We start from the raw sequence: 14,269 nt of genomic DNA on the forward strand, positions 1-14,269 counted from the left end.
CATGAAGGCAGGTTACAATATCAAACCGAATTCAAGCCTGATAAGTGGTCAGATGTTGTACTACATCAATCAAAGTACAATAGAATTAAATTCTACGACCAGCAAGATGATATTAAAGAAGCACATTATGAGCACCTCAGTTTATTCTTGCATTGACAAATTATGATTGTCAACAATGAGCATATGGAAGGTGAGGTGGACAACATTGATGAAAAAGTTGAACTTAGGAAAAAATCAAGGTTATTCAAAAAATGTTATCAGTGTAAATTTGATGAAATACCAAAATCAAAGCATATTTGTACTCGGTGCAAGACAAATGTTACTAAAGGAAAAATGAAGGCCATGGGTCTTGACGAAAATGGAATGATTAACGAAAGTTCACTAGCATCAACACCCCATGGTAAAGAATATCGCGTTCATATTGAGCCAAGCCCGGCAGAAAGGCATGCTGAAAGACTTATTTCGAATAAAGAGCCTGCACAGGTTAGCCAAGAATATATTGATTTCGAAAAACTTGTAGCTGATTCCATAGATGCCCCATCTGTTCAAGTGTTGGAACCAGTTTATATGAACCCCTGTTCGTATGAAGCTGTAGCAGTCGTTCTGCGTAATATTGGACAAAGGTGTGGAATAAAACAGTATGGGGAGAGCGTGAGTGGGTTATTATAGCCTGTGATGGGGTTCCTTACACCCTTGCTTGCAGACTTATCAAATCGATGCACGTGTGTTCAATTTGTAATGATTCTATTAATGGACTTGAAAACTGTGCAAAGCATCACACAGATCAGCATCCAGGTGAACAAGTCTTATTTAAACCAGAATTCAGCTGGGTTTTGCTGAGACCAGGTACGGGACATATTTAAATGAATATGTTAAAAGGTCTTGTTGAATTTACATGGGATGTATTTTGGAAAGATTTGGCAATATGCCTAAATTTTCGCTCTGAAGCAGCTTTGACTGGTGCAAAAAAAGTGTCTGATCATCATAAAGGTTGGACTCTACTCAGGATTGCGCGCTATGCTATTGCACGTGAATTAATTGTTCCGTTTGTAAGAGAACAGCGTAAAAAGGAAGTTGCAGATCTATCTGTTGCTGCTTTCATGAAGTTCATTATGCATTCAAAAGACCCTAATTACTCTTTCATGGCAGACGTTCTTTTTGAACTAGTTGATGCGATATTTATTTTCAGAGTAGGTATACGCGGAAGTATTTCAAAATACATTGAAGCTGGTAGAGCCAAATTTGCTAAGCTGTGGTGTGCACGAAACCACCCGCTCTACAGGGAACTTGAAATGTCAGACAGTTTACTGTTAGCAAGAATGCCACAAGAAATTAGTGATGAGGTCCTATTAGCAGATTCAATGAACATGACAGGGAATAAGTTTACAGGGGAAGGAGCAGACTTCCGCCTGGAAGAAGTCAACAGGCAGGTGCAGCATTGGCTGCCTAACATTCCAACAAGCAAGGATTGGAAAATTGCATGTTGCAATTATGGTAGCTTGTCTCAGTTCAGAACAACAGTTTTTCAGCAAATTGGAATTGAAGATCCCAAAACGAATAGAAAGAAAAGTATTCAACCCATAAATGATGAAATACTAGCATTCAGGACCATAATTAGAGAGGCAGAGTACCTCATAAGGCCAGCAATCTATCGTCCGCATGTCTCACTTGATGGGAAGCCACTTACAACTGATTTAGTCAGCTTTTGCAAATTGGCAAGAGAAAAACGTGCACTATTTACTGATACATATTTGGCATTCGAGAAATCGGCAAAAACGGGTAACGCAGGTCCACCTTCATTTAGGGAAATGCCTGTTTGTGTAACTCATGAAGAAAAGGAAAAGGCATTATCAGTTGAAAACTTAACCATTCCTAAGATAATGGAATGAGTGCAGCAGTCATTGGACATGATATCTGATAGTGATGTACAGGAGGCCAAACTATGTATATGGGCAGAAATTACAAAAAAAAGACCAACTAAAAATTTTGTGAAACAATTTTTCTATGAGATACAGGAATACCTCGATAGTCAAGTAGTTTCTGATGAAGTTGATGATGACGATGATGAGGTTTGAAATAATTTTGATTTATCATTGTCATATTGCATATAGCAACAATACTTCCATTAAATCTGTTACCATGACAACTCATATTTTAGCGTATCATATTTACGAAGTGTCAATCAACAAGGATATGTGTGTATCAGCCTGATGACAATTTTTATTTGTATTTATATGCTAAAATAAAAACCAGAAATCCAAGTTTAAGAAAAATGTAGTTATTTCTTCAAATTGAGCCTGGAAAATACCGAACAAAGAGACTAGACTGTTATTATAATGATTCCTTTATTATATCCCTAACGTGTATGATAGATTATAAAATGCTTAGAAAATGTTTTTATTTGCATAGTCTATTAGAAAATTAACAAATACTTCTCGTATATATTACATAACAAATTGTAAATTGTAATTGTAAATTACATAACAAAAACTAATACTGTTTGGTAGCAAAACTACACGTCAAGTGAACCGATTATAAAATGCTCTTCATTGTTGAGTTAATCTTAAACTATCAACAGGTGTATAAAATTATAAAATTACATAGTAAAAAAATAACAGAGCAATAAGTAGTTTTTGCTCCGGATTAATACAAAAATCCCAAATCAGTCGAGACCAATCGTAATATCACAAAGTTTTAGATTGAATCAATTTTTGGTTAACAGACAGGCATCGCACCAGAATTTTTTTGAATCAACATCCTTCTCGGACCAGCCAATACACTTCCTGTGTACCCAAGTACCACATTTTTCTTCCTCTTCACAACCAATCCACCTGCCATATTTACGATTATCATATTTTTGATCGTAAACAACTCCACACTTCTGACACATTGTCTCCTGAAATAGTTTTCGTTTCAAAAGCATTCTGGATTCCTGTTTTATTTTCTTCGCAACTGGTAATTTAATGATTTGAATTCCAGAAGATGACGGAATTGGGTCAGATAGCTGTCCAGACGGCTCGCCAGCCATTCCTGGGTTCACGTCAACAGCAGAGCTTGTTGTAGGCAGCTCGATGGCTGTTGTATCACTAACTATTACTGGGTTCATAACAACAGTAGAGCTTGTTGTAGGCAGCTCGATGGCTGTTGTATCACCTGATATTCCTGGGTGCACATCAACAGTAGATGTTGTAAGCAGCTCTATGATTGCTGTATCACTAACTATTACTGGGTTCATGTCAACAGTAGAGCTTGTTGTAGGCAGCTCGATGGCTGTTGTATCACTGGCTATTCCTGAGTTCACGTCAACAGTAGATGTTGTTAGTAGCTCGATGGCTGTTGTATCACTAACTGTTACTGTGTTCATGTCAACAGCAGCTGTTGTAGGCAGCTCGACTACTGTTGTAGCACCGACTGTTCCTGGGTTTACGCCAGCAACATCAAATTCAGGCAACTGAACTGTCACAACAAAGTTATAATCCCCAGGGCCAGTTTTTCTTGGGGTTGGGTAAGTTACAAGAGATTTACCCTGGTCGTCCATTCTCGAAGTATGGGCATTTTCCTGTGATTAAAGTCCAGTTGTACTGTATTTTTCCCACAATTCCTCTGAGCAATATATCCAAGTTTTGTTATTTTCATCAATATACATGAAAAATACTTTTCCGCCACATTTTTGCACTAATTGGTGTGACTTAACACAGATAGTTCGTTTCCTTTCATTTCTAGACTTTCTTCTTTCTGTCGTATTGTTAATATATTCCATACTTGTTGGACCACTGGTGTGATGCCATTTAGGATAACTGAAATAGATAATTGCACAAAATAAGATTTTTGGCCTAAGTTTTTCTAAAATTCATTTTCCCCCTACATTGTTCAAAATCATTAAATAACCTACTATATTGTGTGTGTGTGTGTGTGTGTGTGCGTGCGTGCGTGCGCGCGCGCGCGTGAATGTCATCATCATCATCAAATTCACGGACGGAAGACGGCTCGTTTGTTGATTAGTATTGGTTAGGTGACAGGGTTTCCATAAAAAGCTCTCTCACTTAGTAATCTTTCATTAAAAATAATTGGTATATTTATTCATTACTAAAAGATTAAATTATTTATAGAGTTGATTGGTTGAATTTTATAAAAAAAATCTGATCAGTCATGATTTTGGCGTAGTTCATTTGATAAGCCATACACGCTTGATTTCTAGCCATTTTGTAGAATTTGCTACAAGGAGAAGGTTTTATTCGGTCCATAAATACGAGTGTTGTTAGTGTTATTCTGAAAAAGGTAAAGGAAGTGCGTGTGGCCCAAGGTGAACGTATCGGCAACCTCTATGGAGGTACCAGGATGATTCCCGCCGACATTGTAACACCAGGAGCTCCATTCCGCAGATTTACCAAAGAACAATCAATGTGATGTTAGTTCAGTTAGTTGTTAAGTTAGTTTTAAAGATTAGATTAAGATTAACAAAAATTAAAATACAGGTAAATTTTAATAATAAACAATTGATTATTATAATTTGTGACATATCATTTGAATTGACAAAAATTTATTTTACGAGGTAAGATATTTCTGGTCTTCCCAGAATTTATCGAGTCTACTTTTAAAGCAGTTTATTGATGGAGCAGTGACTATGTTTTCGGTCAGGCTGTTCCATTTATTTACAACTCGGTTTGAGAAAAAGTTGCTGTAAAGCTCCTTCTTACACCTTTGTTTTAAAAGTTTCTGACTGTGACCTCTCAACTGACGTGTCAACTGACTGCCTCAAGTATGGTGTTTCCATCAATATTATAGTTTTCGTGCATGATGTTGAAAACCATAATCATGTCTCCCCTGGTCCTCCGGTAATACAGGGTAGGTAAATTCAGCTTCTTTAGTCTATCCTTGTATTCTAGATCTCGATATTTTTGGACCATCTTTGTGGCGCGTCGCTGGACTCTTTCAAGAGCATCGATATAATGTATATAATATATGTATGTATGTATGTATGTATGTATGTCCCCTGTCTGATCAACCATATTTGCATAAAAGGAAATTATTTTTTTATTTTCTGTTTCCTTCACACTTCCTAATCACTAGGTAATTAATACCACTGGTAATGATTAAAAGTGTCTATAGAACCCAATACATTTATGGAATAAATCAGAATAACCTACCTCGATGGCCCTTTTTTCTTGTTTTCATTTCTATTCATGTTGGTGGAAGTTGTCAGATAGAGCTGTAAGTAATAAATTAAATCCTATTTACTGAATTTGGCGTACTTGCTTCAACGTATGGTGTACGTCGATCGACGTACGCGATTCAGGCGTGTGGGAACTGCACAAAAGAACCCTCAATAAAATCATTTCCTGACATAGAAATTACAATTCAAAGCTTCGTCTATGTGAGCAACTGATTAATTGACATTTACTAACAATAAACATGATTGCCAACGTCTGACATCAGGATTTAATTAGAGGAAATACGTACCTTACGATGTACGACTTGTCAAAATTGGCTTCCAGTAACAGTATCTTGCGATTGTGCAACTCAATATGGCTGGTCTTAGAAAGAAGACGTCTCATTGGATGGATTTCATCCGATAAACCAATCAAAGTCGTCGTTTTAAATGAGTGCTGGACAAATATAAAAGATCAAGCTACCGTCCTTAGAACGAAGTACGCCATACACCGATCGACGGTCGTACGTTTATCAAGGTACGTACTTCAATCAGCGGTCGTCCTCGACCTGATAATGAACCATGTTTTTCAGGGCTTTTTTAGCATATTCATAAAGTTCATTCATTTGAAAAAATTCATCTTTTATTGTCTCTTCCTACCAATTTGGACCAATGAGACACCTGCACACACACCCAGTACCCATAATACAGTTCTATGATAAGAAACAGTGTTTGTCAGGGCTCTTACATATCATTAATTTATTTGGAATTATTCATTTTTTATTGCAAGGTCTCTTCTTGCCAATTTGGATCTATAAGACCTTGTATTCACAACATTTAACTAGGGTTTTTCTTATTCAGGTGAATCAAATAGCAAATAATAAGGAAGTAAGCATTGCGCTAATAATTCACTTTTTTGGAAATAACTACAGTGCAGCAGGAGAGTAAATAGATTCCCCAAAGCTTGTTTTTGTTCCATATGTACTAGGCTAGTAAATTTGCATGAAATTCCCTTAGCTCCGCTTAGAGAAAACTGATTTTGTACCTACTATGCGCACCGATTCTCATTCAATTATCTATCATTCATTTTAGGCACACAGTTAGGAAGTTTCAAACAATCTCTCGGAAACCTCTGATACGGTAATTTACTAAGTTCCAGTTAAAAATGGATTAAAAATCAATGTTTAAGGTCAACTGTCCTTTCTGGTCCTTACACTTTAACAAGATGACAATGTAAGCAACTTCTCATGGTGACAATGTAAAAATTCAAGAAATTTCACAAAATGGAGGATTTTCTCTCTCATTCAACTGGACTTAAGGAGTCTTTTTGCCAATCCATCTAATTGGTACAGAACTGGAAATATATCGGATATTCATTTGTTGTCCGCGACTTTTGGCATTCTGTTAAGACATAAATGAGGTATGTATCCCAAAAAGTAAGCAAAATATCCCAGAAAAATACGTCTCATCCATTAATAAATAGACATTAGCCAGAAAGTTGGGACAGTCACGTGACATTCTGATGATGTCATCACATTTAAAAATTTAACATGAAAAGTTAACATATTCACAGACCGATATCATTTGTCAGATTATGATTCATATGAAATTAATAACTTATAAAGAATAAATTATGATCAAATGTATAATTCATAGACAAAAAATGCATTTGAATGTAAGTTATTCTCAAATATTTTTCGTATCATAGTTTCCATCTCAGATGCTTCAGGTTTGCATTCAGTCAAATAAGAAGCGTTAAGTCACATGACTGTTCCAACTTTCTGGCTGGCACGAATTGAATTGCGTTTCATCCCTTGTGATTTTATAAAGTAAAGCGTGACGACCGTCTGGTGATGACCCTTAACGACCAATTGTTAATCGGAACTTTATAGCGGATAAATAAACAATATAAACACAAGGTATTTCCATGATATTTTGAATTTATTCGCAGTTCATATTTAGCGCCATTCTCGCGAGATTATCAACAACCCGGAAATAAAATCCAAGCCCATCGCCAAACCCCTGTGAATCCAGTAGGCCTATCCATGTACAATGTCTCCCACAAAAAACTTTTTGAAAATTGGAGGCTTTTGAGACGTTTTCCAGGCTAAAAATGAATCATTTAGAGGTAAATGACTAGTCAAATTGGCATGAAAAATCTTGAACATTAATTACATATTAACTTGAGAAGTTAGCTACCTCGAAAAGGGGGTGCGTCCGTTACCGTCGCAGCCACCGCCCCCCCCCCCCCCCCCGGCTTTCCTTTGGACGCCTAAAAAATTTAACCTGATCGCTTTTAATGTGAGATTTTCATCTACTCTAGGCCTATTATATTAGAAAGATTATTTAGCAACTCCTACTATTGCATGGTAGATTGTTGATTACGAAACCAGGTAGCGTCAACGCGTGACCTTCTTAAATTCGACACGGTTGACATGACGTGGCAATTCACCGTAGTAATTCACAGCGACCGCGGACCCGATCAGCTTGTCGTTGTTGTGGCTAGATGCAAGACTCGGTAGTCGATGACGTCAGATGTAAATTAACCAATTTTATTGACAATTTCATTGTCCGAAAAAGATATTCTAAGAGTAACGAATACAAGTTTATAAAAGGCAATTGCATTTAATACGCGATGGAATTGATACAGAAAGGACTAAGGCCCGAATGGTAGAGAAAAGCCTTTTTTTTCGAATTCTGTAACGAAATTTGCCCGATAGATGGCGGGAATGAGCTTTGTTATGCAACAACAGCGAGTGACAGTCTGTAACGTTAGTGATTTTTCGCCAGAATTTAGGAGATAATTGAAACCACTGATGTTCACGTAGCGGGCTAAGCGCTCAGTTAAAGTACCGGCACGATGTTGGAGAAACCGTCCTATAAACAGACCCTGGAGATGAGGAGGCATTATCTCGGGTATGTGTGCAAGATAGTACGTACAGGCTGTTAGTGTTCAGTCGAACCCGTCCTGAGCCGAGGTTGAGTCTCTCCGCACTTGACCCCGTCGGCTTGCTTTTGTGTAGTTCCTTTTGTGTGGTTTGGTTTCATGATCGAAGTGTGGAACCGTCGTATACGGCAAAGTGTTTACTTCCGCTATTTTACCGTACATTATTACTATATATATAGTATTGACTAATAAAAGTAACAATAAAATCATTATATCGGGCTTAGGGTTAGGGTTCGGTTAGTGTCGAGAGGGTAAGAAGAGGGTTCCGTTTTACCCGTAGGGATAGGATTAGGGTAAGGTGAGGTACTATAGATAGTTAACTCAATGACTACGTTAAGCCGCTGTCAGCATACGGAAAGGTGTGAGGGAATTCCATCCTTCGCAACGCGTCATAGACACTATTGATCATGGGAAGTACCAGAGGGGGAATCCCCTGTCAACCAAAATGGCGAAAATTCCGTCTGCTGCCCACGATTTTGAATTTGGGTATTCCGGAGTGAATGATTTAAAACATTCGGTTGGTTTTAAGCGAGCTCGGTGGTCTAGTGGTATGACGAGTCTCACTCTATCCGCTCTATTTTCTCTAACTCTATTCTCCACACTTTCCTTGAATTTTCTAAGTCCGCACCTCTGTATGCATGCGCGGCGTAAATCGGCCAATCAGCGACGATGTACGGTGAAATAGCGGAAATAAGTACTCGGCCGTATACGGTAAATTATCCTCTGCGTTTCATGATCGGATATTTTCTCAAACCACAAGCCCTTCAGATTAAAAATTTGTTGGTGGTAGGCTTTTACAAAAGCTTACCACCAACGAGTAGGTAACTACTAATCCAAGAGCTGCCATGGTTGTTTCGAATGAAGATTGTAGACCTATCGGCTGTATGATTATATCGCAACTCGGCGCGACAGCAGGGTTGTTGAAGATGGCGCCAGCAAGCGCGGTGGATAAGACATTGCCGGTGAGGACATCGGCGGTATTTGACTCTGTGGATCGGGTCCATATACAAGGACTAGTCGCTATGTCGCTAATTTTCATTTTCCGACCCCCGTAGGGCAGGGACTTTCATTGACTGGTGCATTGCAATCCCTAGTCAAGTACCCAGCCGTTGTTCCCCAAACAACATCAAGTGCCAAAATGCACATATAAGGTTAATTTAAATAAGGCTTTGAGCGTCTATTTCACCACAAAACACCATCAACTTACCTCAAACTGACTGTTCAGTAATCAGATGGAAGTTAACTATTCTTTGGGCATAAATTCATAATCCTAAGTAGCTTTTGACGATCGTAGTAACTCAAAACTTTCGACTAGTCGCCTAAAAAAATAGTTGAAGTGAAGCAACATAACAAATATGGCGGCTTTTCATGTTGCATGATGGGAGGGTAAATTACGGATTCGAACTTGAACTTGGACTGACATTGATGCCAATGCAGATATTATTCTTGTTTCAAATTCTTAAGGTAAAATTCGTCAAAATTAATGTGAATTAAATAATTAAAATGAAGTCATTTTTGCCAATTTTGCATTTGTATCGCATCATGCACTGACTATATTCTATGATCCTTTGAATAAACATAGGCCTAATGACAAACAACGCAATAACCCTATGTGAGTTCGAATACCGGTGTGTATAAGGTAATGAAAGTTCATTTTTCACAATGGGTTTGGTGAAACTGGATTTCTGGTGGTTTGAAATCACCGTAATTAAAAAGATATCGAAACAGAAGTCGTCCATGTCATAGTGTCTTGGTTACCGGTACATCAAACACTAAGTTTCTGGTGTGAATTATCAGAACCTGTTATCTGTAGCTCTGTAACGTTTTTGATCTGTTATCAGTTTATCAGGCTACTGTATTTATCTGCCGGCTTCAAATAGTTCAGTTTTGATTATGAACAATGAATTCTCATGAAATTGTTCTTGTTTTCATCTGTCAGTGATTGTTTATCTGGAATATGCTTGCTTAATTTTGAAATGTTAAACAGGCTGTTTCTTTATTTGGGGCCAGTTGCTCAAAAGTTGGTTTTAGATAACCGGTGGATAAATATCATAGTAATAATGAACTTTTGATTGTCACTATGCCAACTAGGGCTATCCACTGGTTAACTCTAACCAACTTTTGGGCAACTGACCCCTGTACGTGATTCAATGTAAAATGAATGAATTGTAACATTTTAAACCTCTTTTGGAAAAATCAGGGAAAGCTCGGGGGATTTGTGAATGGGCAGATAGTGGCCAACCTGCAGTAGTCAGAGCGGCCATATTGTATTGAAGAAAAAATGTATTTCTATCTTCTTTTTTTTTTTAGGCGGTCTTGTAAATTACATTTTGATGTGTCTCCTATGAAATTAGTACGGGCAAGTAAACAGTATATGTATGATGATAATGGAATTGAGTATTTGGATTGCATCAGTATCATGGCTCATGGTAAGAAGGTGGTTGGACTTGAAGTCAAAAGTTCACTTACAAGAGATTGGTACAGGCTATACAAAACTATGTATCTTTCGGGGTGGCAACTCTGCTGTCCGTGCAGGAAGAACCTCTTGATGAAAAAAAAAACAGCTATATTTGTGGAATCAATAAAAAGTAGAAGTTGACTAGAAGTTGAGATAATAAATTGCACTGCAAACTAAAAAATTTTCCTCGAGGCCTAACTAAGATTTCACAGAACCTTCATGTATAAGACCAAAAATACATAAAGAGGATTATGTATTTTCGAAAGATCATATACGTAGACCTAGATAGTAAGGCTCAATTGACAAGATTTCATGTGTTAGTCAAATAGAACCTTTGTTGCTACTTTGCATTTGCTTTCAATGATATATGCTTGAGACAAATGTTTGTTTTATTTTCCAGTTGGTCATTGTCACGCTAAAGTAGTACATGCCGGAAATCAACAAATGTCCAAAATTGGTGCATCATATGGCTTCATATCAGATGTACAATCTGTTTATGCTAAGAGATTGATAGAAACTCTACCTCATGGTCTGTGTGTTTGTTATTTTGTAAACTCGGGGTAAGATTCCAAATTCATTGCCACATTTAACTGCATTAGTTGATGCTTTGTTCCTTTAACCCAAGCCGCCCGTATCCGCCCTGCCTATTGCTCCTCTTAAGCCACCCGGCACTTTTTTCGTGTGCTGCACGTAAACGGTTATAGTGGGATTCGAAACCCCATAGCTTATGTTAAACTACACACCTATTTCCTCGAAATACCAAACAGAAGTCAACATAATCTTATTTCAATTTCTCGAGTATTTCGAGTTTGAACATGACACATCTGAGCGTTCGCTTCAAATCCAAGTAAGTTTGGATGAATCTCGAGGGGCCAAAAAGACATGATTTTGGTGGCCCACCTTATCAAATCTTCCATCATATGAAAGCCTTTTCTATTTACTACAAAATAACACTAACTTGTAATGCATGGAAATGAACAGCAAATGAGCTATTCAGTTCGTGATGAACTTAAGATTTTACCTTGAATTTTCTGAGGAGTAATTCACACTGCAGAGTGCAATTCCTGAGTGCTAATTGGTTAATGTGTATAGTAATACAAAATCTAAATTTTTAGGGTTTTATGTTATTTCACAGAAAACCCTATTGATATCCGCGTGATTATTATTATTATTATTTTCTTCCACACTATTTTTACCAAAAGAACATAGGCTTTGTTACCTTACCGCTGTTTCATATACAATCCATATAATATCGTTCAGCTCACTGAGATCTACAAATAGCCCGCGTGTTTTTTCACGAATCATCGTTACAAAAGCGCTGTCGGGCTGTAAACATCGAAAATTTAGCCCCATTCAATGGGGCGACATGTTTTTCGAGTCGTCATCCCGAAATCAACCCGCAGGCCGACTGTCACTTCGATTATCAATTCAAGTATAAATGAACTAATTTATTGCCGCAGACTTCACATTCAGTCGCGGTCTTCAAACAGTGATTTTAACAATAGCCCATTTTTCTCATCAAATCATATTACCGATACACTGGAAATTTACTACTTTAGATTTTAAAAGCACTGTCGAGCCGTAAACATCGACGAATCGACGTGTGTTACTACATCGACGTTCCGGGGATGAGCTGCAAGTTTCTCCTCATCATGAGAATCAAATCGAGTACAAATTAATTTATTACTACCAGTGATTTGGCTGCGGGTTTCAAGGAGTTAGTTTAACAATACCTATTTTTCTTTACCGAATTAACCGTGTATTTACTAAGATAAATCTTTAGTGTACCGGGGAATCGTAGGCCTAAACTAAACAGGCCGAAGAGATATGGCGGAGAAAAGCTGTTATGTCGACGAGGTATCAAAATAAAAGAATATATTACTTTATTCGGCCGCGGGCTTCAACCATTTATCAATACTCTATATTTCCTACAGTACATACCGATCATTGTCAAATGCACGAGGTATTTACTAAATACAAGTATATAACACACTCCTATCCGTATGCTGGACTCACACTTGACATTCGGAGTAAGCGTTCGCTGTGGGGGAAAGGAGATCGTTCGCTGTGTCGCTTGAAATGTTTATCGAGTTTTACGCGACCTTAAGGCTTTAGTATGGTGGCTGATAAGATAAAAAAACACGAATATGCAAATGAGGGCGACATTACGACAAAACGACAAAACTAAAATAACGCGAGAAAACAATGATTTTGATTTTGTCGCCCGCGACAATTCATTATTTTGGTTTTGTCACACGCGGCAATTCAATATTTTGGTTTTATCGCCCGGGACAATTCATTATTTTGGTTTTATCACTTGCGACAATTCATTATTTTGGTTTTGTCGCCCGCGATAATTCATTATTTTGGTTTTTTCGCCCGAGACAATTCATTATTTTGGTTTTGTCGCCGGCGACAATTCATTATTACGGTTTTGTCGCCCCGACAATTCTTTTTTTGGTTTTGTCGCCCGCGACAATTCATTAGTTTGGTTTTGTCGCCCGCGACAATTCAATATTTTGGTTTTATCGCCCGCAACAATTCATTATTTTGGTTTTGTCGCCCGAGACAATTCATCATTTTGGTTTTATCGCCCGCGACAATTCATTATTTTTGTTTTGTCGCCCGCGACAATTCACCATTTTGGATTTGTCGCCTGGACAATTCACCATTTTGGTTTTGTCGCCCGCGACAATTCATTATTTTGGTTTTGTTGCCCCCACAATTCTTTTTTTGGTTTTGTCGCCCGCGACAATTCATTAGTTTGGTTTTGTCGCCCGCGACAATTCAATATTTTGGTTTTATCGCCCACGACAATTCATCACTTTGGTTTTATCTCCAGCGACAATTCATTATTTTGGTTTTGTCGCCCGGGACAATTCTTCTTTTGGTTTTGACGCCCGCGACAATTCATTTTTTTGGTTTTATATTTTGTTTTTGTCGCCCGCGACAATTTCTTTTTAGGTTTTGTCGCCCGCGACAATTCATTATTTTGGTTTTATCGCCCGCGACAATTCAATATTTTGGTTTTATCGCCCGCGATAATTCAATATTTTGGTTTTATTGCCCGCGACAATTCATTATTTTTGTTTTGTCGCACGAGATAATTCATTATTTTGGTTTTATCGCCCGCGACAATTCATTATTTTGGTTTTGTCACCCGAAGAAAATTTTGAAGACGCTTTGATCAATTACCTTGATCTTTCGTTTATATTTGAATCTACCAAAGGCCCATCAGCATAAGAAAATTGGGTGATCTGACTCAAAATGGCCGTCCTATGACCTTTTTAGTGCCCAAAAATGTCAATTTTGGCCAGAATTCTAGGTCCTGTAGCTTCCTACTGGTTTGCCATTTCTCATTGCAATTGCTGATGGATATTCTTTAGAGAGGGATGTTTTATACCTGGGACAGGTATTTTTGATCAGCCAATTATGACGCAATTGGCGGCCATCTTGGTGTCATCAGTACTCATTCGTAGGTGGGAAAAAGTTTTTCCACAATTAATTGATACCTAAGCATATTGTGTTACTATATTCAACTGGAAAGTTGTAGCCCATAATGTGTTCTATGATTTTGGTGAGTTTCAAGGTTTTTGTATGTGGCCATCAGGGGGCGTTGAATAATACAATAACTTAGTATCGCTATATTATATTTGTACCAAGGTATATTTTGTCACCATGATCAATGGCAAAGTTGTAGTTCATGACATCGTCT

The 14,269-nt window shown here is 37.8% G+C and overlaps 1 protein-coding gene and 1 pseudogene across 1 annotated transcript in view; both read left to right on the plus strand.

The window, feature by feature from the left end:
* The first annotated feature begins 333 nt into the window (after positions 1–333).
* LOC141904283 (uncharacterized) lies at positions 334–2,075 on the plus strand (annotated as a pseudogene).
* Positions 2,076–7,910: 5,835 nt separating this feature from the next.
* LOC141903741 (5-phosphohydroxy-L-lysine phospho-lyase-like) overlaps positions 7,911–14,269 on the plus strand; it is a 33,293-nt gene continuing 26,934 nt past the window's right edge. Inside the window, exons 1-3 of the mRNA XM_074792013.1 lie at positions 7,911–8,065; positions 10,407–10,525; positions 10,955–11,114. Of these exons, the coding sequence (XP_074648114.1) occupies positions 8,010–8,065; positions 10,407–10,525; positions 10,955–11,114 (335 nt within the window). The 5' untranslated portion in view covers positions 7,911–8,009. The remainder of the gene's footprint in view (positions 8,066–10,406; positions 10,526–10,954; positions 11,115–14,269) is intronic.

Source organism: Tubulanus polymorphus, chromosome 4 (genome assembly GCF_964204645.1).
Source record: "Tubulanus polymorphus chromosome 4, tnTubPoly1.2, whole genome shotgun sequence".
In the NCBI taxonomy this organism is placed as follows: Eukaryota; Metazoa; Nemertea; class Palaeonemertea; order Tubulaniformes; family Tubulanidae; genus Tubulanus; species Tubulanus polymorphus.